Consider the following 22,729-nt stretch of genomic DNA (forward strand, 5'->3'; position numbering starts at 1 on the left):
CTAAAGGCAGTGAATACCACAATTTGGGTCATATCACCATAAAGACTCACAAACTGACTGCTCTCTCAATTTACTAGATACTGCAAGCAAGGTCTACTGCAAGGAATGCAGATTTCCAGATGACTTATACCTACTAAGCAGATTTCGCAGACACACAGGAACTTCCAAATTCAAAGTGTAAAACACCAATGTAATTAAAAAAATTAAATATTCAACTGACAACTAATGAAATTCTGCCAAATATCAGGGTTATGTGATCCAAAGATTTTTTATTCAGTAAGAAAACCTACTGTATTCTGAATGAGCTGCAGTCTGTTCAGCTATTTACGACCACAGTACAAGCTACTGTTATAATCCAATCTAGAAAACCATGCGCATGAAGCAAAATGGCCAAATTCCTCTAGTCCAATAATAAGCAAAGCCACCTCAAGTGTCACAAACTAATAAATGAAGCTGGAAGAAGAAACTGGTCATTGACTAAATAAGGATCAGACCCTCAAACATGCAGATTTTTTATGACCTCTTTCTCACTCAAAACCTTAACCTTCAATAACTAGAAATAGTGTACTTATACGCTGGATCCTGGTAATCCAAGCATAGTGGAACTTAGCCAATATAAGCTAGAATTTAGCTTTTTTAAAACCACAAGGACACTTCCTGCAGACACCTATGTATAGAGGCCAACAAACTCTTCTGATTTTCCCTAACCTCCATCCATAACTGAACTTCATCAGCAAACAAATGGTAAGACAACCAAAACTAAGTGAAACCACTGGCCTCAAATACAAATTAAAGTAAAGGTGACAAAACTGAGACCTGAAGCAAAAATCAGATTCCTGTCCTTCCCAAATCACAGCTTGTGATCACTGAAAAGACCCATGTCAAGTCTGAGCCTTAAGTCCAAGACTGACCAAGCTACATAACAGAAATTGATGACTGACCGCATCAAATGCTGCAGCCAAAGCGAATGCTACATACCTGTAGAAGGTATTCTCCGAGGACAGCAGGCTGATTGTTCTCACTGATGGGTTGACGTCCTCGGCAGCCCCCTCCATCGGAAAGTTTACTAGCAAAGGCCTTTGCTAGTCCTCGCGCGCCCATGCGCACTGCGCATGCGCAGCCGTCTTCCCGCCCGAAACCGGCTCGAGCCGGCCAGTCCAGTATGTAGCAAGACAATACACTTCAAGGGAAGACTCAACTCCAAAGGGGAGGCGGGCGGGTTGGTGAGAACAATCAGCCTGCTGTCCTCGGAGAATACCTTCTACAGGTATGTAGCATTCGCTTTCTCCGAGGACAAGCAGGCTGCTTGTTCTCACTGATGGGGTATCCCTAGCCCCCAGGCTCACTCAAAACAACAACCATGGTCAATTGGGCCTCGCAACGGCGAGGACATAACTGAGATTGACCTAAAAAATTTACCAACTAACTGAGAGTGTAGCCTGGAACAGAACAAACAGGGCCCTCGGGGGGTGGAGTTGGATCCTAAAGCCCAAACAGGTTCTGAAGAACTGACTGCCCGAACCGACTGTCGCGTCGGGTATCCTGCTGCAGGCAGTAATGAGATGTGAATGTGTGGACAGATGACCACGTCGCAGCTTTGCAAATTTCTTCAATAGAGGCTGACTTCAAGTGGGCTACCGACGCAGCCATGGCTCTAACATTATGAGCCGTGACATGACCCTCAAGAGCCAGCCCCGCCTGGGCGTAAGTGAAGGAAATGCAATCTGCTAGCCAATTGGATATGGTGCGTTTCCCTACAGCCACTCCCCTCCTATTGGGATCAAAAGAAACAAACAATTGGGCGGACTGTCTGTGGGGCTGTGTCTGCTCCAGATAGAAGGCCAATGCTCTCTTACAGTCCAATGTGTGCAGCTGACGTTCAGCAGGGCAGGAATGAGGACGGGGAAAAAATGTTGGCAAGACAATTGACTGGTTCAGATGGAACTCCGACACGACCTTTGGCAGAAACTTAGGGTGAGTGCGGAGGACTACTCTGTTGTGATGAAATTTGGTGTAAGGAGCCTGGGCTACCAGGGCCTGAAGCTCACTGACTCTACGAGCCGAAGTAACTGCCACCAAGAAAATGACCTTCCAGGTCAAGTACTTCGGATGGCAGGAATTCAGTGGCTCAAAAGGAGGTTTCATCAGCTGGGTGAGAACGACATTGAGATCCCATGACACTGTAGGAGGCTTGACAGGGGGCTTTGACAAAAGCAAACCTCTCATGAAGCGAACAACTAAAGGCTGTCCTGAGATCGGCTTACCTTCCACTTGGTAATGGTATGCACTGATTGCACTAAGGTGAACCCTTACGGAGTTGGTCTTAAGACCAGACTCAGACAAGTGCAGAAGGTATTCAAGCAGGGTCTGTGTAGGACAAGAGCGAGGATCTAGGGCCTTGCTGTCACACCAGACGGCAAACCTCCTCCAATGAAAGAAGTAACTTCTCTTAGTGGAGTCTTTCCTGGAAGCAAGCAAGATGCGGGAGACACCCTCTGACAGACCCAAAGAGGCAAAGTCTACGCCCTCAACATCCAGGCCGTGAGAGCCAGAGACTGGAGGTTGGGATGCAGAAGAGCCCCTTCGTCCTGCGTGATGAGGGTCGGAAAACACTCCAATCTCCACGGTTCTTCGGAGGATAACTCCAGAAGAAGAGGGAACCAGATCTGCCGCGGCCAAAAAGGAGCAATCAGAATCATGGTGCCTCGGTCTTGCTTGAGTTTCAACAAAGTCTTCCCCACCAGAGGGATGGGAGGATAAGCATACAGCAGGCCCTCCCCCCAATCCAGGAGGAAGGCATCCGATGCCAGTCTGCCGTGGGCCTGAAGCCTGGAACAGAACTGAGGGACTTTGCGGTTCACTCGAGATGCGAAGAGATCTACCAAGGGGGTGCCCCACACCTGGAAGATCTGTCGTACCACACGGGAATTGAGCGACCACTCGTGAGGTTGCATAATCCTGCTCAACCTGTCGGCCAGACTGTTGTTTACGCCTGCCAGATATGTGGCTTGGAGCACCATGCCGTGTCGGCGAGCCCAGAGCCACATGCTGACGGCTTCCTGACACAGGGGGCGAGATCCGGTGCCCCCCTGCTTGTTGACATAGTACATGGCAACCTGGTTGTCTGTCTGAATTTGGATAATTTGGTGAGACAGCCGATCTCTGAAAGCCTTCAGAGCGTTCCAGATCGCTCGTAACTCCAGAAGATTGATCTGCAGATCGCGTTCCTGGAGGGACCAGCTTCCTTGGGTGTGAAGCCCATCGACATGAGCTCCCCATCCCAGGAGGGACGCATCCGTGGTCAGCACTTTTTGTGGCTGAGGAATTTGGAAGGGACGTCCCAGAGTCAAATTGGAGCAAATCGTCCACCAATACAGGGATTTGAGAAAACTCGTGGACAGGTGGATCACGTCCTCTAGACCCCCAGCGGCCTGATACCACTGGGAGGCTAGGGTCCATTGAGCAGATCTCATGTGAAGGCGGGCCATGGGAGTCACATGGACTGTGGAGGCCATGTGGCCCAGCAATCTCAACATCTGCCGAGCCGTGATCTGCTGGGACGCTCGCACCCGCGAGACGAGGGACAACAAGTTGTTGGCTCTCGTCTCTGGGAGATAGGCGCGAGCCGTCCGAGAATCCAGCAGAGCTCCTATGAATTCGAGTCTCTGCATTGGAAGAAGATGGGACTTTGGATAATTTATCACAAACCCCAGTAGCTCCAGTAGGCGAATAGTCATCTGCATGGACTGCAGGGCTCCTGCCTCGGATGTGTTCTTCACCAGCCAATCGTTGAGATATGGGAACACGTGCACCCCCAGCCTGCGAAGTGCCGCTGCTACCACAGCTAGGCACTTTGTGAACACCCTGGGCGCAGAGGCGAGCCCAAAGGGTAGCACACAGTACTGGAAGTGGCGTGTGCCCAGCTGAAATCGCAGATACTGTCTGTGAGCTGGCAGTATCGGGATGTGAGTGTAGGCATCCTTCAAGTCCAGAGAGCATAGCCAATCGTTTTGCTGAATCATGGGGAGAAGGGTGCCCAGGGAAAGCATCCTGAACTTTTCTTTTACGAGATATTTGTTCAGGGCCCTTAGGTCTAGGATGGGACGCATCCCCCCTGTTTTCTTTTCCACAAGGAAGTACCTGGAATAGAATCCCAGCCCTTCTTGCCCGGATGGCACGGGCTCGACCGCATTGGCGCTGAGAAGGGCGGAGAGTTCCTCTGCAAGTACCTGCTTGTGCTGGAAGCTGTAAGACTGAGCTCCCGGTGGACAATTTGGAGGTTTTGATGCCAAATTGAGGGTGTATCCTTGCCGGACTATTTGCAGAACCCACTGATCGGAGGTTATGAGAGGCCACCTTTGGTGAAAAGCTTTCAACCTCCCCCCGACCGGCAGGTCGCCCGGCACTGACACTTGGATGTCGGCTATGCTCTGCTGGAGCCAGTCAAAAGCTCGCCCCTTGCTTTTGCTGGGGAGCCGCGGGGCCTTGCTGAGGCGCGCGCTGCTGACGAGAGCGAGCGCGCTGGGGCTTAGCCTGGGCCGCAGGCTGTCGGGAAGGAGGATTGTACCTACGCTTACCAGAAGCATAGGGAGCAGTCTTCCTTCCCCCGAAAAATCTTCTACCTGTAGAGGTAGAGGCTGAAGGCTGCCGGCGGGCGAATTTGTCGAATGCGGTGTCCCGCTGGTGGAGAGACTCTACCACCTGTTCGACTTTTTCACCAAAAATGTTGTCCGCACGGCAAGGCGAGTCCGCAATCCGCTGCTGGAGTCTATTCTCCAGGTCGGCGGCACGCAGCCATGAGAGCCTGCGCATCACCACACCTTGAGCAGCGGCCCTGGACGCAACATCAAAAGTGTCATAGACTCCTCTGGCCAGGAATTTTCTGCACGCCTTCAGCTGCCTGACCACCTCCTGAAAAGGCTTGGCTTGCTCAGGGGGAAGAGCATCAACCAAGCCCGCCAACTGCCGCACATTGTTCCGCATGTGTATGCTCGTGTAGAGCTGGTAAGACTGGATCTTGGACACGAGCATAGAGGAATGGTAGGCCTTCCTCCCAAAGGAGTCTAAGGTTCTAGCGTCCTTGCCCGGGGGCGCCGAAGCATGTTCCCTAGAACTCTTAGCCTTCTTTAGGGCCAGATCCACAACTCCAGAGTCGTGAGGCAACTGGGTGCGCATCAGCTCTGGGTCCCCATGGATCCGGTACTGGGACTCGATCTTCTTGGGGATGTGGGGATTAGTTAAAGGTTTTGTCCAGTTCGCAAGCAATGTCTTCTTTAGGACATGGTGCAAGGGAACAGTGGACGCTTCCTTAGGTGGAGAAGGATAGTCCAGGAGCTCAAACATTTCAGCCCTGGGCTCGTCCTCCACAACCACCGGGAAGGGGATGGCCGTAGACATCTCCCGGACAAAGGAAGCAAAAGACAGACTCTCGGGAGGAGAAAGCTGTCTCTCAGGAGAGGGAGTGGGATCAGAGGGAAGACCCTCAGACTCCTCGTCAGAGAAATATCTGGGATCTTCCTCTTCCTCCCACGAGGCCTCACCCTCGGTGTCAGACACAAGTTCACGAACCTGTGTCTGCAACCTCGCCCTGCTCGACTCGGTGGAACCCCGTCCACGGTGGGGGCGTCGAGAGGTAGACTCCCTCGCCCGCATCGGCGAAGCTCCCTCCGCCGACGTAGTCGGGGAGCCTTCCTGGGAGGTGGCCGCGGTCGGTACCGACGTCGGGGACCTCAACCTGGGCGATGGGCCAGCCGGCGCCACGCTCGACGGTACCGGAGGCGCAAGCACCGCCGGTACCGGAGGGGTAGGGCGCAACAGCTCTCCCAGAATCTCTGGGAGAACGGCCCGGAGGCTCTCGTTCAGAGTAGCTGCAGAAAAAGGCTGAGAGGTCGATGCAGGCGTCGACGTCAGAACCTGTTCCGGGCGAGGAGGCTGTTCCGGGCTGTCCAGAGTGGAGCGCATCGACACCTCTTGAACAGAGGGTGAGCGGTCCTCTCGGTGCCGATGCCTGCTGGGTGCCGAATCCCTCGGCGACCCAGAGCTCTCGGTGCCGACACGGGGAGGGGACCGGTGTCGATGCTTCTTCGACTTCTTCCGAAGCACGTCACCGGAGCTCCCCGGCACCGACGAGGAGGACGTAGAATCCATCCGTCGCTTCCTCGGGGCCGAGACCGAAGAGGGTCGATCCCGGGGGGGCTGTACCGCAGGAGCCCTCAGGGTAGGAGGAGACCCACCCGAAGGCTCACCGCCACCAGCAGGGGAATGGACAGCCCTCACCTGCACTCCTGACGATGCACCTCCGTCCGACGACATCAGCAGACGAAGTCTCGGTACCACCGACGTCGATGCAGTCGCCCGATGCCTCGGCGCCGATGCAGAGGTCCGATGCCTCGATGCAGTCGATGGAGCGGCAGCCAAGGAAGATGGTCCGGACGCTGACGACGTCGATGCACTCGATGCCTCCGGTGCCGATGTCGACGAAGAGCCCGAGAACAAAACGTTCCACTGGGCTAATCTCGCTACCTGAGTCCGCCTTTGTAACAGGGAACACAGACTGCAGTTCTGAGGGCGGTGCTGGGCCCCTAGACACTGAAGACACGCAGAGTGCCTATCAGTGAGCGAGATTACCCGGGCGCACTGGGTGCACTTCTTGAAGCCGCTGGAAGGCTTCGATGTCATGGGCGGAAAAATCACGCCGGCGAAATCAAAAGCCGAAATGGCGAAAATTGAAGCACCAAAATTTAAGGGGAGAAAAAATCTCGACCGAGGCCAAACTAGGCCTACCCCGACAACGAAAGAAAACTTACGGGGCAAAAGCTGAGAAATTACAGGAAGGGCAGAAAACCCGAAAGGGTCTTCCGGAACACTTCCGGAGCGCTTCCCGAACTTTTTGTAACGAAAAAGAAGAAAAAACACGTCGAAAAGGACGCGCGAGGTCGACTCTCTGGGGCACGAACGGCGTAACACGACCGTACCGAGCGCGGACGAAAGAAGACTGGCCGGCTCGAGCCGGTTTCGGGCGGGAAGACGGCTGCGCATGCGCAGTGCGCATGGGCGCGCGAGGACTAGCAAAGGCCTTTGCTAGTAAACTTTCCGATGGAGGGGGCTGCCGAGGACGTCAACCCATCAGTGAGAACAAGCAGCCTGCTTGTCCTCGGAGAAATATAACAAGCTTAGGAGCAGGTCTTTGCCTTTATCTAAACTGGTTCTAAAATATACCAACTCGTGAAAAAACTCCTAGATACCAACTTGGTCACTACAACAAATACAAACATCCCACCTGCAAATAAACTTGCCAAGTATTTCAATGAAAAAATTATAAACCTACGTAACGTGTTACCTCAGGACAACATTGACATTGAAAACTTCCTTAATGAGCTGGACCCAACCTCTGGAGCCTACCCGGCTGACCGAACCTGGTCAAACTTTGCCCTCATGACTGTCGAATTAGTTACCCAGGCGATCAGCAGGTTCTCCAACACTCACTGTAAACTAGATACCTGTCCCAACTACCTAATGAAATCCGCCCCTGACCGCTTCATAGCAGACCTCACATCCCACCTAAATTACATGCTCCAACAAGGTCTCTTCCCTAAGGAAAATGGCAATATCCTACTCACCCCGATACCAAAAGATACCAAGAAAAAAAAAAAAAAAAAAAAACGAAATCACTAACTACCGTCCAGTAGTGTCTATCCTGTTTGTAGTCAAACTGATGGAAAGCATGGTAAGCAAACAACTTACAGATTATATAAGCAAATTCTCAATATTACACGAATCACAGTCAGGATTTTGCCCCCTCCCTAGCACCGAAACAGTACTACTTACTCTCCTAGCCAAATGCAAGCAAGAAATAGCAATAGGCAAAAACATCCTCCTCCTCCAATTCGATATGTCAAGTGCATTCGACATGGTAAACCACAATATATTAATAAGACTACTAGATAAGTTCAGGATTGGTGGAAACATACTCAGCTGGATCAAGGGTTTCCTAACCACAAGAATATAAGTAAAATCAAACTCAAACATATCATCACAATGGAAAACAGACTGTGGAGTACCACAAGGATCACCGCTATCACTGATCCTCTTCAACCTAATGACCCCAATTGCCAAGTCCTTATCCAACCAAGGCCTTAACCCTTTCATCTATGCAGACGATGTCATAATATGCATTCCTTACAAAACTAAACTGACAGAAATCACCAACGAAATCAAGCTCAGCTTGAACATCATGGACTCATGGGCAAATGCATTTCAACTAAAACTCAATGAAAAAACACATTGTCTCATCCTTTCATCCCAACACAGCGCGGACAACCCCACAAGTATCGACACCCCAGATTACACTTCCCTATCTCAGACAGCCTGAAAATCCTCGGCGTCATAATGGACCGCAACTTAACACTGGAGAGCCAATTGAACTCAACAAAGAAAATGTTCCACTCAATGTGGAAACTCAAACGCATGAAACAAATCTTCCCAAGGGAAACATTTTGCAACCTGATACAATCAATGGTAATAAGCCACGTAGACTACTGCAATGGAATCTATGCAGGATGCAAAGCACAAACCTTAAAGAAACTTCAGACTGCTCAAAACACGGCAGCTAGGCTTATATTTGGAAAAACACGATTTAAAAGTGCAAAACCCCTCCGCCAAAAATTACACTGGCTCCCAATCAAAGAACGCATTGCTTTCAAAATCTGTACCCTGGTTCACAAAATTATCTACGGCGAAGCCCCTGGATACATGACAGACCTAATCGACTTACCAACCAGAAACACATCTGAATCAACACAAACATCTAAATCTACACCATCCAAGCTGTAAAGGGCTTAAATATAAATCTACCTACGCATCCAGTTTTTCCTACATAAGCACACAACTGTGGAACGAATTACCAAGCGCCTTGAAAACGACGTATGACCACCTAAACTTCCGGAAAACACTAAAAACCAAACTGTTTAAAAAGGCATACCCTACCCCCATCCAACTTAAATGCCTGAACTCGGCCACACAACAAACCTAAAGCACATAATGGACATAACACAACTCTACGATTCCTAATATGGCTGTACCACATGAACTTTACCACAACATCACATTGTATTTGTTCACACCGGAGTCTGCAAACGCCTCTCCGGCACTATGTAAGCCACATTGAGCCTACAAATAGGTGGGAAAATGTGGGATACAAATATAACAAATAAAAATAAACAAAATAAATAAAATCATTCAGTAAGGAAACCAGAAATGTCTCAGTTAAATGACATTTCTGGAACCCAGACTACTTAAGTTGAAAACCCCAACGAAATTCAAAAGAAATCAACATCTATACACCAATTTTCCAATGAACCTACCCATAAAGGGAAGCTGTGACACAGGACAAAGGAAGACGGATCACAAAGATCCATATCACCACCTTTCATCGTTCAATTAGTAGCTCATTTCAACAACTTCCTATCTCTGGTCCAACTCACTGTAAGGGTCACTCACTTGACCTCCTCTCATTTAAATTTTTAGACGATCAGAACTTTTCTGTTCATGATATTAGCTGGCTGGAAACGGCTTGGTCGGATCACTTTAAACTACAGTTCACACTGCGATGGCAAACCTCAGGTCCCCTCCGGCCTCGTCAGTCTCACCAACATTACACCAGAGGTGTCATTGATCCCAGCTTGTTCTGGAGGTCTCTTTATAGTCACGGCTTGGATCTGCAACCATCTTCGCCCACTTATCTCACTGACTGGGACCACACTTGCAATGCAGTGCTGAATACAATTGCTCCCCTGCGTCTCAAATCCTCGTACATTCGTAGATTATCACCCTGGTACTCAACAGACCTGAGAGCTTTGAAACGTGAGGTACGACGTATGGAAAGAACTTGGCGAAAAGGCAAATCTGATCAGGCACGGGAGGCCTGGAAAAATAGTCACCGCAAATATAAACACGCCATCCGATGTGCAAAGCGCACCTACTTTTCAACTAAGATGCAGGTGGCTGGCCGGGACATCCGACAGATATATCAACTACTAAACACCTTTCTAGATACTCGCAAGCTAGAACGCTCCAGTGTTCATCCTCCCTCAGCTACACAACTTGGATCTTACTTCAAGGAGAAAATTCTTACCCTGCGGTCTTCAACAGTCAGCTGCCTCTCTGATGTGGATGACTTTCTGGCATCCTTGGACGTGCCTTCGGGTGCTTGCCCTGCTGACCGCTTTTGGATCAAATTCAATCGCCTGATACCCGACAAAGTAACTGCTGCTCTACGTAAATTCACAAATAAAAGTTGCAGATTAGATGTATGTCCGACTCATCTCCTAAAAGTCGCACCAAAATGTTACATTGAGGAACTGACTTGTTACCTTAACTATATGTTAAGCGCAGGATTTTTCCCGTCAGGTCATGGAAACATCCTTCTCACCCCAATCCCAAAAAATTTAAAGATCAAGCCAGATGTCATCTCTAACTATCGCCCAGTGGCTTCGATACCTCTAGTTATCAAGCTGATGGAGAGTCTGGTCAATGTTCAGCTCAATGACTTTTTGACTAATTTTGATATCCTCCATCATTCGCAATCAGGTTTTCGAGTTCATTACAGCACGGAGACTGTCCTGGTTACCCTCTTATGCAACTTTCGACAAGAATTATCTGTAGGACGGAAGATTCTCCTGCTACAATTTGACATGTCTAGTGCTTTTGACATGGTGGATCATGAACTCCTGCTCCATCTACTGGATTCTTTTGGTATAGGAGGGCCAGTTTTGCATTGGTTCAAGGGTTTCTTGACATCAAGGTCTTACCAGGTCATGGTGAATTCCCACACTTCTGAACCGTGGAATGCTTCCTGTGGGGTCCCTCAGGGCTCTCCCCTCTCACCTACCCTATTCAACATAATGATGATGCCTCTAGCCACAGCACTTGCAAATCTGGACCTCAACCCTTTCATCTACGCGGATGATATTACAGTCTACATCCCTTTTCAATCCACAGTATCAGAAGTTGCCAACCTCATAGATGCCTGTTTCTCCACTTTAGAACAATGGGCCAGGGTGTTCCGCTTCAGGCTGAACAGGGAAAAAACACATTGTCTCATCCTCTCGTCCACGCACGCTCACGTAACTGATACAATGCTTCCAGTCCTGGGCTCTGCCCTCCCGATTGCAAACAGCCTGAGACTTTTAGGAGTGCATCTGGATTCACATCTCCAGCTGGTTGATCATGTACACTTGGTCTCCAAAAAAATGTTCCAGGCCATGTGGAGGATTCGACGCATCAGATACCTCCTTCCCAGAGACCTGTTTTGTACCCTTGTCCATTGGCTCGTCCTATCCCACCTGGATTATTGTAGTGGTATTTATGTGGGCTGCCAGGCCTCCTTATTGAAAACTTTCCAAACGGCTCAGAACACTGCGGCGAGGCTCATCCTAAACGAAAGGAGATTCGCACACGCCGACCCCCTGCGATTTAAACTTCATTGGCTGCCTGTACAGGAGCGCATTGCTTTTAAGATCTGCTCCCTAACACATAAAATCGTCTATGGGGCTGCTCCGGAATACATGCTTCCCTTGATCGATCTTCCGCCTAGAAATGCCAACCCTGCTGCTCGGTCCTATCTCCACCTCCATTTTCCGAATTATAAGGGAGTTAAGTATAAGAAAATCTTCGCCTCGTCTTTCCGTTATTGGAGTCCCAAATACTGGAACACGTTACCTCGTCACCTTAAAACTCAAGTGGACCATGCCCTTTTTAAGAAGTTGTTAAAGACATTCCTCTTTGCTAAGACTTACCCCTCAATTTACCATGTTGATTAAAGCATCCCTTGGTTCCTTACCCTATCTAGTTCACTTTGTTAGTTTCTTCCCTCCTACTCACTTCTTTATGCTTGCCTAAACTGTTAAGTTTGTACTCTTATTTAATTCTCTGTAAGCCACATTGCGCCTGCATGTGTGGGAAAATGTGGGATATAAGTCACAAATAAATAAATAAATAAACTTGGGCATTACATCCTGTGCCAATGAGGAATTTACCAGCTGTACTACAGGAGCCACCCAATCCTTACCCTCCTTAAGGAAGCCAGGAAAATAGGATCCAAACACCATAAAATTGCCTTAAACTCTTAACATCTCTCCACTTCCCCTGTCACCAATAAAAAATGGCCCAATTGCCAATCTGACCCTAGCCTTGCTGAGTGCATTCTCATTCTTCAACTCCTATAGTCTCTCTCTTCCCACCCATATCAGTTATAGGGGATTCCAATACCTTTCTGACTTCATCCCTTCACTGCTGCCTTACAACCTACTTCAAGGGTTCACTTCAGCCCATTTATTCCCTATCAGTAATTTTCTTCATGAAAAATAATGCAACATCGGACCCCTCACCTCCCCATTAAACCAACCAAAGCCTATGTAAACATCTTTAAAATCCAAACAAATAAATGTCTGGATTTCTATCCCTCCTTACTAATTTGATCAGATATATAAAGTTCTCTTAGCTTTCCAAATCACACTCCTATATAAACCTAAATGCTCCCAAAGCTTCTACAGTTAATGATATAAATTGCCTCCTAAAAACCAACAATCTTGGATAGACCCACACTGGTCTTGGGTTTCCCAACATTTAAAGTAGAGAGGTGTGGTAGCCGTGTTAGTCCACTTTTAAAGGTTATCAACAGAAATAAAACAAGGAAAAGAAAATAAAATACCACCTTTTTTATTGGACATAATACATTTCTTTCGAAAGCTAATCAAGAAATGTATTATGTCCAATAAAAAAGGTATTGTTTTATTTCTTTTGATTACCAACATTTAAATAAACTAGGCTTTAAGAGGGTAGTACATCTGCTACAGCATCAAAGCAAATTAAAAACGAGAGACTACATAACTTAATACTGAGTATATGCAAAACGTACCAAACAACGGATTTAGACTTGTCCACTTCTATGTATGTGGCCTAGTTGTCATAGGTGACATGAATTTTGTTCAGTATGCTTCTGCATACCACAAAGACAGCTCATGACTACAATATCTACAAATCCATTAAATTGTGGAGAACAAGGTTCCCATCAGTTTGTACCTATAGATCTCTGTTACATGAACATGATAGCTAGCTAAAAAATACATCTTATTCCATTTCAGTTATTTACCTTTCTTGTTTCTAGTAATTGATGGAGACCGACGACAACAAGCAAACCAAGTCCACCAAGGAATAAATACATAAAGATCCTTAGAAAAAGAATGAAAAAGAAGATTAGAACAAAATCCTCTAGACTCTATAAACTAGAGACAGTCAACTGTGCAATGCATTAGCCAGAGCATACTCTGGTAAATTCATGCTTTAAAAGGTGGCTTCAGTAGATAATTTATGGTCCAGATTCTATGGTAATGAGTTTCAGATCTTCTATAGGTACTATAATGGGCTCCAGATAATATTTCCCATTTTATATATGTCATTAACAAAAGGTTGGAGGTAACTAATCAAAAAGAATGGTGCTAAATTCTGTGTGTGTGTATATATATATATATATATATATATATATATATATACATAAACACACACAGCCTTAGACCAGAGCTTCCTAAACTGAGGAGACCCGCCAAGTGGGGTCACGACATGGGCCACTATCATGGGGTTCACAGACATGAAAAGACTAAGAACTGCTTTAGACATTCAAGATGGAGCACAACAGAAACTTATAAAGCAAAACATTTGTACATTATACATTTTTTAAGTTCAATATTTTGAGACGTTTAAAAATATAGGGTTACAGAGGGAAGGGAGAAAATAAATGGAAGAGGGATGGAATAAAAAAAAAAAAAAAAGAACAGTATATTCATTGTGATATATAAAACTATTAAAGAAAAACAAAAAATTAAAGGAATGAAACAAAACTTCATAGGAGAAAAAGAACAACATTACCACATTTAAAAATGGTCAAATTTTCACAAAAGAGAATCAATGGGATACCAAAGCTGGCATACAACATGTAATGAACTTTTCTCAGCTGCACAGAGTTTGTATTGCTTATATAGGCAAACTGTATTCCACCAAAAGGTATAATTTAGAAAGCTGGCATTTTTCCAATTTTTAAGAGTATGTTAGATGCCTGATGCTATAAGGCTGTAATCAGTTTTGATATGCAATTGAACCTGCAAAGCAAGGGTGGAGAGAACATAGACATACAATGCCATAGCAAACGACAGAACTGTTAGTAATTAATTTGACTGTTGACCATATCTTGTTCCAGAAAGCAAGGATGATTGGGCAGCTGAATAACATGTGCCTCATGCTTCCTGAAGATGACCGACAGTGCCAGCAAAGATCATCTTGTTTGAGTTTGGCTCTCCACATTTTCCTTGGGGGCCAATAAGCATTGTGCATGAAGAAATAAAGATTGAGTCATGATTGCAGAAAGTAAGGAGAAATTAGGCCTTACCTGCTAATTTGCTTTCCTTTAGTCCCTCCGGACCGGTCCAGCGAGTGACTGATGGGTTGTACACCCCCCCCCCAGCAGGTGGAGACTGAGAATTCTGACTCATCAGAGAGCCAATAAGAACCCTTGCCATGAATAGAAAGATCCAGTATCCCATTAACAAAGCAGAAAGGAAAGACTCATTCTGTGCACTCGGGAGCCTAAGCAGCCAACCAAACAAGACTAAAAATAAGCCTGTGACTTTTCAGAAACATGCTCTCCCCAGAGAGAGATATAGCGAAAACACAAGATGCTCAAAAGAATACCTAACCCTTTGAGAGCAACTATATTTATTTTTTTTTCTCTTAAAATTTTTATTAAATTGTCCTTAATACCATACAATCGCACCATATGCTCAAAATTGCCTACATCAGCTCACGCAGGAGCCTGTATTAACACAAGCACTTATACAAACACTCTACTCCAAGTACTAACAGTATATATTGAAACTAACCCCCCCCCCTTTACTACTCAACTATGATCCCCCAAACCCAGCACTCAACCCCCCTGCACCGCCATCCCCCCTTACCCCCTCCTAATAATAATCCCCACCCCATAGAAAAAGTACCCCAAAAAGCTGAAAACAAAACTCCGCTCCGGGGGACTAACTAAAACCTGAGCTGGTACAGTGTCGGCCTCAAGGGCTCCAATATTAGAATAAAGCTTAACCAGGTTTAGACCGCACCCGTCACCATGCAGCATAAGTCAAGAATCCACCTAAGCACAAATACATTTGTACTATTCCTATTCCCCCGAGAAAAGTTCCCCTACCTCCCCAACTGACCCCTCCCTACCCCCAATCTCCCCCCCCCCCCCCACCATACGCACTTAAATTCTATTTATCCCTGCTTTTAACCGAGCCCACCTCCCTTTACCTCTCAATGGCCCCTCCAGTCTCTAGGCTGTAAGGTATTCCATATGTATTAATTGTCCCAACTTATCCTTCCACTTCTCGAGGGTAGGAGAATCCAAAGACTTCCACCTTTAAGCTATAAGACATGGGGGCTTCCGGTGACGTCATGACCGCGAGGGGTTGAAGAAAAAAGATCTCTCCGGCTTCAATCCCCCCTCCGCACGACCAGCTCACAAACCGCGATCTAAAAATGAAATTCGCCGCAGCCTGAAACACTAGAGAGGCCGGCAACGAACATTTTAAATTAATTGGCGGCGTGATGGCAGCGAAAAATACACATAAAGATAAGCTCCGTGGTAGAGGAGCAGAAGACAAGATGGCGCCGCCCACAAGCCCGCCGGGCCCGACAGTGTCTTCGGCCTGGATCGCCGAAATAACTTCAGAAATGTCCTCAGTGTTAGAAGATATGTTGGATCGCCGGCTCTCCCCCATAAATACTAACCTGGAAAAGGTAAAAGAACAGCTCACGGATCTTTCTCGGGATTGTGCAGGCTTTCAAGCACGTGTGAGTGAAATTGAGGATAGAGTAACGGAGGTGGAGACAATACAAGATATAACTCAAAAAAAGCTGCAGGCGATGGAGGATAAGATTGAGGACTTAGAAAATAGGTCCAGGAGAAATAATATCCGAGTGGTGGGCCTGCCAGAAGCGTTACCCGAACGGGGCTTGGAGGTTTTTTTGGCACGCTGGTTTGCCAGTGAACTACAGTTCCCAGAAGCCTCGGGGCCAATACAGATAGAACGGGCTCACCGCATCGGGATGAAAATGACTGGCACCAATAAACCAAGAGTGGTAATTCTAAGATTTTTGAACTATGCGCAAAAACAAGAAGTGATGAAACTGCTGAGAGCTGGAAAAGCATTGGAGTATGATGGAATCCCAGTAAGATGTTTCCAAGATTATTCAGCAGGGGTAGCAACACGGAGGAGACAGTTTTCAGAGGTTTGCTCAACGCTATTCCAAAAGAAAATAAGATTTGCACTACAATACCCTGCCAAACTGCGGGTCACGCATAACAGTATTACTAAGACCTATGAGACGGCAGGGGCGGCTAAAGAATTTTTACAACAGCTGGGAACAATATCTTCAGATGCAAGTTGAACAGCATAGAAAAGAGAACACTCTGAGAACACTGAGTAATGTTATACGGAGAGGTCAGCAGAGACCTGACTGGTCAATATATGACAACACAGTAATCTCCCAGCCAAGAACAAAGATGGACCACTTATAGTAGCAGAAGGCTTGGCAAGATGGCTGCAGTTGGAAAGTTAAGGTTCTATGGTTTGTGAGTTAGACTTGACTGTTGAGTTTTTTTTTTTTTTTAATCTTTTGCTGTTGATTAAGACACTATATGGTAGACATGGCCAGTGGGTGAACCGGTTTGAACCCCTGGTAAGAGGGGTGAGACCCTGTAAGTGTCTGATCAGCCTGACAATGAAAGTTATGTTTAATGTAACATTGTATAATGCGGAGGGGGGAGGGAGAGACGTAAGGAAGTCGAGGTCCTAATTGGTGGACCTGAGAATAAGGGATACAGGATTTGGGGGGGGGGGGGGGGGGGGGGGGGGGGAGGGAAGAGGGATGCAAGCAGGGCACAAGTCTTAACTAGGAAGGATGTAGAACATAACAGTGAAGCTGACATAGTGGAGGTGCAAGTGGGGGGGGGGGGCAGAGGCTGGGATGTCCCCCTCGATTACAACAGTGGACATCTATGGATATAGGCACACACTATCAAATCCAAGAATAGTAAGAATACTAACGTGGAATGTAGGCGGAGTTAATTCGCCAATCAAACGTTCTAAGATTTTACAACAATTAAATAGGCAGAAAGCAGACATAGCACTCTTGCAGGAGACGCATCTGAACCAGATTGAACATGCCAAGCTCAGCAACTGGTGGGTTGGGGATTGTATAGCAGCAAATGCACAAGGTAAAAAGGGAGGAGTAGCGATACTAATTAGAAAAGGCATAGCCTCTGTAATTAATCCACTTCTGATTGATACTGAAGGCCGCTATGTTATATTGGAAGTGGTAGTTGGGAGACAGAAACTGCTAATCTGTAATGTTTATGCTCCAAATAGATACGATCGGAAGTTTTATCAAACTTTGATTAATTTTTTGCTTAGGCAACCGCACGTAGCTATAGTGCTGGGGGGTGATTTAAATGCAGCTTGGGACCCCTCTCTGGACAGATCGGCCCCGGAGACGGCCTCTTCATGTTATAATAATAGAGGCCTCTTACAATTGAGCCAGATGTTGGGCCTGGTTGATGTGTGGCGGGTGCTGCATCCAGGTGAGAAAGATTATACACACCTGTCGCGGGCCCACTCCACTCAGTCGAGAATTGACTATATTCTGACATCAGGTCAGATGTTTGGGGAAGTGACAACAGCGGAGATAGGACCGTACATGGTGTCGGACCATGCCTGGGTTAAGATAGAATGGATACCAAGCGGTACAACCCCACAGGAATATAAATGGCAATTTCCCCTGGAGTTCAGCTCAGATCCAGTGCTTAAAGGCAGATTACAAGCTCGCTGGGCGGAATATAGCACTCATAATCAAGAACACATAGAAGACCCAGTTTTGTTTTGGGAAGCGGCTAAGGCGGTTCTTAGAGGCGAAGTTATAAGTCACACGCACTTTGTGAGGAAGACACGAGATAGAAAGATCTTACGTTTAAGTAACCAACTTTGTAAGACACGGAAGAGATATGGGGACACGCGATAGGTGATAAACAACAAGTGTTAGAGCTTCAAACCGCCTTAAATGTACTTTTGCAAGAAAGGGCACACAAGTCACAGCTCTACTATAGATATATGCTTTATAAACATGGTAATAAAACAGGCAAGTTGATGTCAAAAATAATTAACCCCCGGGGAGGGACTAAGAACATTTTGGCACTGAGGCAAAGTGGGGGAGGGCTCCACACATCAGACAAAGCAATATGTGAAACTTTTCGGGCCTTTTATCAAGAGCTGTACGCTTCCCCAGAGGAAGACGGTCTGTTAAATCAGATGTATTTAGAAAATCTGGCTTTACCAAAGCTTACAATACAAGAGTTGGACAGTCTCAATCAATTAATTACTGAGGATGAAGTCAGTCTAGTTATTGCCCGCAGCCCGCGACTGAAAGCCCCGGGACCTGATGGTTTAAGGGGAGAATTCTATAAATTAATGGAAGGAGTTATACCTGCAATTACTAGATTTTTGAACCAACTGATAGAGAGACAGAGGTTACCCCCAGACTTGAATAGGGCTCAAATAATAATCTTGTTGAAACCGGGGAGGGACCCTCTAGAGCCGGCATCGTACCGGCCTATCTCCCTGTTAAATTATGATACCAAGTTGTTGGCAAAAATCTTGGCTAATAGACTGGCGAGGCTGCTCCCAAGGTTGATTCATGAAAGTCAGGTGGGATTTGTGGGAGGTAGAGCAGTGAGTAAAAACTTGAGAGCGATATTGACATCACTAGAACACAGCTCGCAGGCGAAGGTAGCATCATTGTTGATCAGCTTTGATGCGGAAAAGGCTTTTGATAAGGTTCACTGGAAGTTTCTTTTTGATACGCTGGAACATTATGGATTTTCAGGGAGATTTGTTGAGGCAATTCATGCTTTATATGCCAACCCATGTGCCACTCAGAGTAAACGGGATAGAATCGGAAAGTTTCTGTATTAGGAGGGGCACAAGGCAGGGGTGCCCATTGTCCCCTCTTCTCTTTGTTTTGGTTTTAGATCCCCTTATCAGAGATATTATGGCAAACCCTTTGATCCGGGGAGTTGGCTTAGGGACCCACATGTTTAAGATTGCAGCATTTGCGGATGACATTTTGGTACATCTCACAAACCCAAGGGAATCCTTAGACACGTTATTGGAAACCTTTCGTGAATATGGCGACTACTCAGGTTTCCGTATTAATCTAGACAAGTCAGAAGCGCTGGCTTCGCCAGAGGTGAACCAGAGGGACTGGGTTCCTGAATTTCCGTTGAGATGGGCCAGAGAGTCTTTTAAATATTTAGGAATCCGACTCACAATGAATACATTAGATTTATATCAGTTGAATGTTAAAATCTTACTGGAATATACTAAAACTAAATTGGACTCTTGGATGAGTCTGCCACTGTCATTAATGGGACGGATACATGTAGTACAAATGGTGTTGTTTCCGCGCTGGTTGTACGTTCTTCAAACTTTACCCATACGCCTATCGCGGTCTGATTTGAAGCGGATGATGCGCCTTTTTAGTAGATTTTGTTGGGCAGGCAAAAAGCCTAAAGTTAGCCAAAACCTGTTAATAGGGAGCTGGAGACAGGGGGGAATGGGTATCCCGGATGTGTTCCTATATAATCAGGCGTGTTTGCTGCGCCATTTAGGAGATGTGGTGAATGCCACGCAGTATTACACACCTATGGGCTTGGAGGAAGCTTTTTTTGCTCCCTATGATATATTAGCATTGCTCCATTTACCTCGTAGTCAGCTCCCTTCTAAATTTAAAAAAAGTATAATACTACAGCCCCTTCGGGAGGCGTGGCAGTGGTGGATGCGGCAAATGGGGGGCCAACCACACGTTACAGATCAAATCCCAATCGTAGGCAATCCTGTTTTTGAAGCAGGGATAGATAACCCGACATTTGGCAGATGGCAAGGGCTGGGCATCACAAGATTGGAACACCTATTATTGGACAATGGGGAAATGATGACATTTGATGCTCTTCAAGATAAAGTGGGATCAGCTTGGGGCAATAGATTTGCCTATGCACAGGTCCGACACTATGTGAAATCCCTGAGCCAAGTACCCCTGAGAGGGCGGATGGGGGAGCTGCTAAGGGTTTTCTTTGAGGAGTTGCAGATAGAGAAACAATCTGTATCAGCATTGTATGGGGCACTAGCTAGGCGTAGGTCCCAGAGGCAATATGTTGATCTTAAGCAAAAATGGGAACAAGATCTGGGGACCTCCCTGGCAACATGGGATGTGTCAGCTACCTTGAAGGGCATACGGGCGTTGGTAACAGATGAGAGGCTGAGGGAGTGTGGTTATAGAGTGGTCTTACGGGGGTATATGTCTAGAACACAACTGGCTCATATGTTGGGGCCGGACAACTCGGGGTGTTCTAAATGCGGAGGGGGTCCCAGCTCGTTATATCATGCATTATGGCAATGCCCCAAGGTGCGCATGTTTTGGCAGAGGGTAAGAGGGTTTTTGATTCGATTGGGGAACAGAGTTCAAGGAACGGAGCGGCAGTTTCTGTTGGATCAACCAAGAGCGTTTGCCCCATTAGGCGCCCCCGCTATAATGTTATGCAGGAAGCTGAGCTTGGTAGCGCGGAAATGCATTATGCAATACTGGGTCTCATCGGAAGGGCCAGCTTACTGGCATTGGCGCAATCAGGTGCATCTCCTGGCCTCTTGGGAGGCTAGGGATTCAAAACAATCGCCTAAACGTAGAGTGCGCTTTCTGCAGATTTGGACACCATACCTGCAAATGCTCAGCCCAAGGGGATGTAGTCTGCTTGTCAATGCCTGATAAATAGTGGAATAATGGAGAGTATGGGTAGCCTGGAGTAGTAATTTAGTCTAAAGTGGAATTCTGCTTGCAAGGGGGGGAGGTATTGGGTGGGGGGTTGGAAGGGTTGAGTGAGATGTATATGGCTAAAGCTTGGCAGTACTCTAGAGCTTTGATGTTTAGTTTTCTGATATTTTGTGATAAGCACTATTTTACCTAATGAAGTATTCAAGTGTATGTTATTGGGAACAAGAGCCATTTAAAACCTAATGTTAGCATGGGCCAAGGAATCGTTAAGAGGGGAGAGGGGAGAAAATGGGGACGAAAAGTGTTTGGCGAAGTTGAATATGTTGTAAGAATGCTGTTTTGTATATCAAGCAATGCTATATGCATATTCTACACTACTTTGTATTGTGAGAATCGTTAATAAAACAGTTTAAACATAAGCTATAAGACATTTGGCTGCCGCAAAGTCCCATCGAAGCCACTTACTAACTTCCCAAGATTCCCTCTCATTATGTAAGCCCAAGAGACATTCCTGAGGCCCACACACCAAGGATGTATTTGTCAATTTGACCAACCTTTTCACCACCCCCTGCCAAAAATCCACCACTCGGGGCAGGTCCACCATATATGGAGAAAGGACCCTGTTTGCGTCACACACCACCAACAGCTATCCGACATTCCCGGGTACATTCTCTTCAACCTTTCGGGCGTATAGTACCATCTAGTGAGAACTTTATAAGCATTCTCCTGTACCAGAACACATACCGACGCCCTGTAAACCTCTTGACAAATAAGCTCCCATTCCTGCTTGTTAAACTTATGCCCCAAATCTACTTCCCATGCCCCCTGAAACCCAAACGGACTGGGATCACTTCCCAGGAAGAATCTATAAAGAACAGATATAGGCCTGGGAACCCTTCTCAAAATTAACCACAAATTTTCTAAGCACTCCCTCTCTTGAGGATTAATTCTCCCCCCATCCCATTGCCCCTACAAAGTGTTGAACCTGCATATAAGCAAACCTATCCCCCTCTGCCAGATCATATCTGGAACATAAGTCAAAACTCAGCATTTTACCACCCTGCAGCACATCCCAAAAATTAATCAGCCCCTTCCTCTCCCACTGTCCAAGTCTAGCACTTTCCCTTCCCGCCCCAAATTTCAGCTCCCACCGCATAGATGACAACGTGGACACCTCGCCCAGCTGACCCCATCTTCTCCTGTCCTCCACACCCTTAACAAATGCTTCACATAGGGGTTATGTAACCACTCAGACATCCCCCCAGCCCCTCCTTGGTCCACAAGTACGAGTTCAGCCCCCTCCCCCTATTATAGGACATTTCCACCTAACTTCCTGGCTTCATGATCTCGCTCTCCCAGTCCATAAGCATCCTCACCTGAGCTGCATAATAGTACCATTCAATATTAGGAACCGCCCTTCCTCCCTTCTCGGGTACCCCCCACATAACCCGGCTCCCTAACCTAGAGTGTTTCCCATTCCAAATGAACTGTGTAAACAACCCCTGTACCTGTTTAAGGGTCCCCATGGGAAGATCTACCAGTAAGGCCTGAAACAAACAGCAACCTTGGCAGAACATTCATCTTAATCACTGCCGTACGCCCCCACCAAGACAGCCACAAACCATTCCATCGAGACAACTCAGACCTTTCCTGACCCATGATCTTACCATAGTTAATACTACTCACCCTTTTTAGGTCACAAGGAATTTGGATCCCCAGATACCGGAATTTACTTTTTGCCCATTTAAATAGGAATCTCCCAACCAGCCTACTTTCCTCCTCAGGAGATACCGATATTCCTAATATC

The 22,729-nt window shown here is 46.7% G+C and overlaps 1 protein-coding gene across 1 annotated transcript in view; it reads right to left on the reverse strand.

The window, feature by feature from the left end:
- SSR1 (signal sequence receptor subunit 1) overlaps positions 1-22,729 on the reverse strand; it is a 116,294-nt gene that overhangs the window by 24,829 nt on the left and 68,736 nt on the right. The window contains exon 6 of the mRNA XM_030208837.1: positions 13,151-13,229. Coding sequence (XP_030064697.1) covers positions 13,151-13,229 — 79 coding nt within the window. The remainder of the gene's footprint in view (positions 1-13,150; positions 13,230-22,729) is intronic.

This window comes from Microcaecilia unicolor, chromosome 1, assembly GCF_901765095.1.
Source record: "Microcaecilia unicolor chromosome 1, aMicUni1.1, whole genome shotgun sequence".
Taxonomy (NCBI): domain Eukaryota; kingdom Metazoa; phylum Chordata; class Amphibia; order Gymnophiona; family Siphonopidae; genus Microcaecilia; species Microcaecilia unicolor.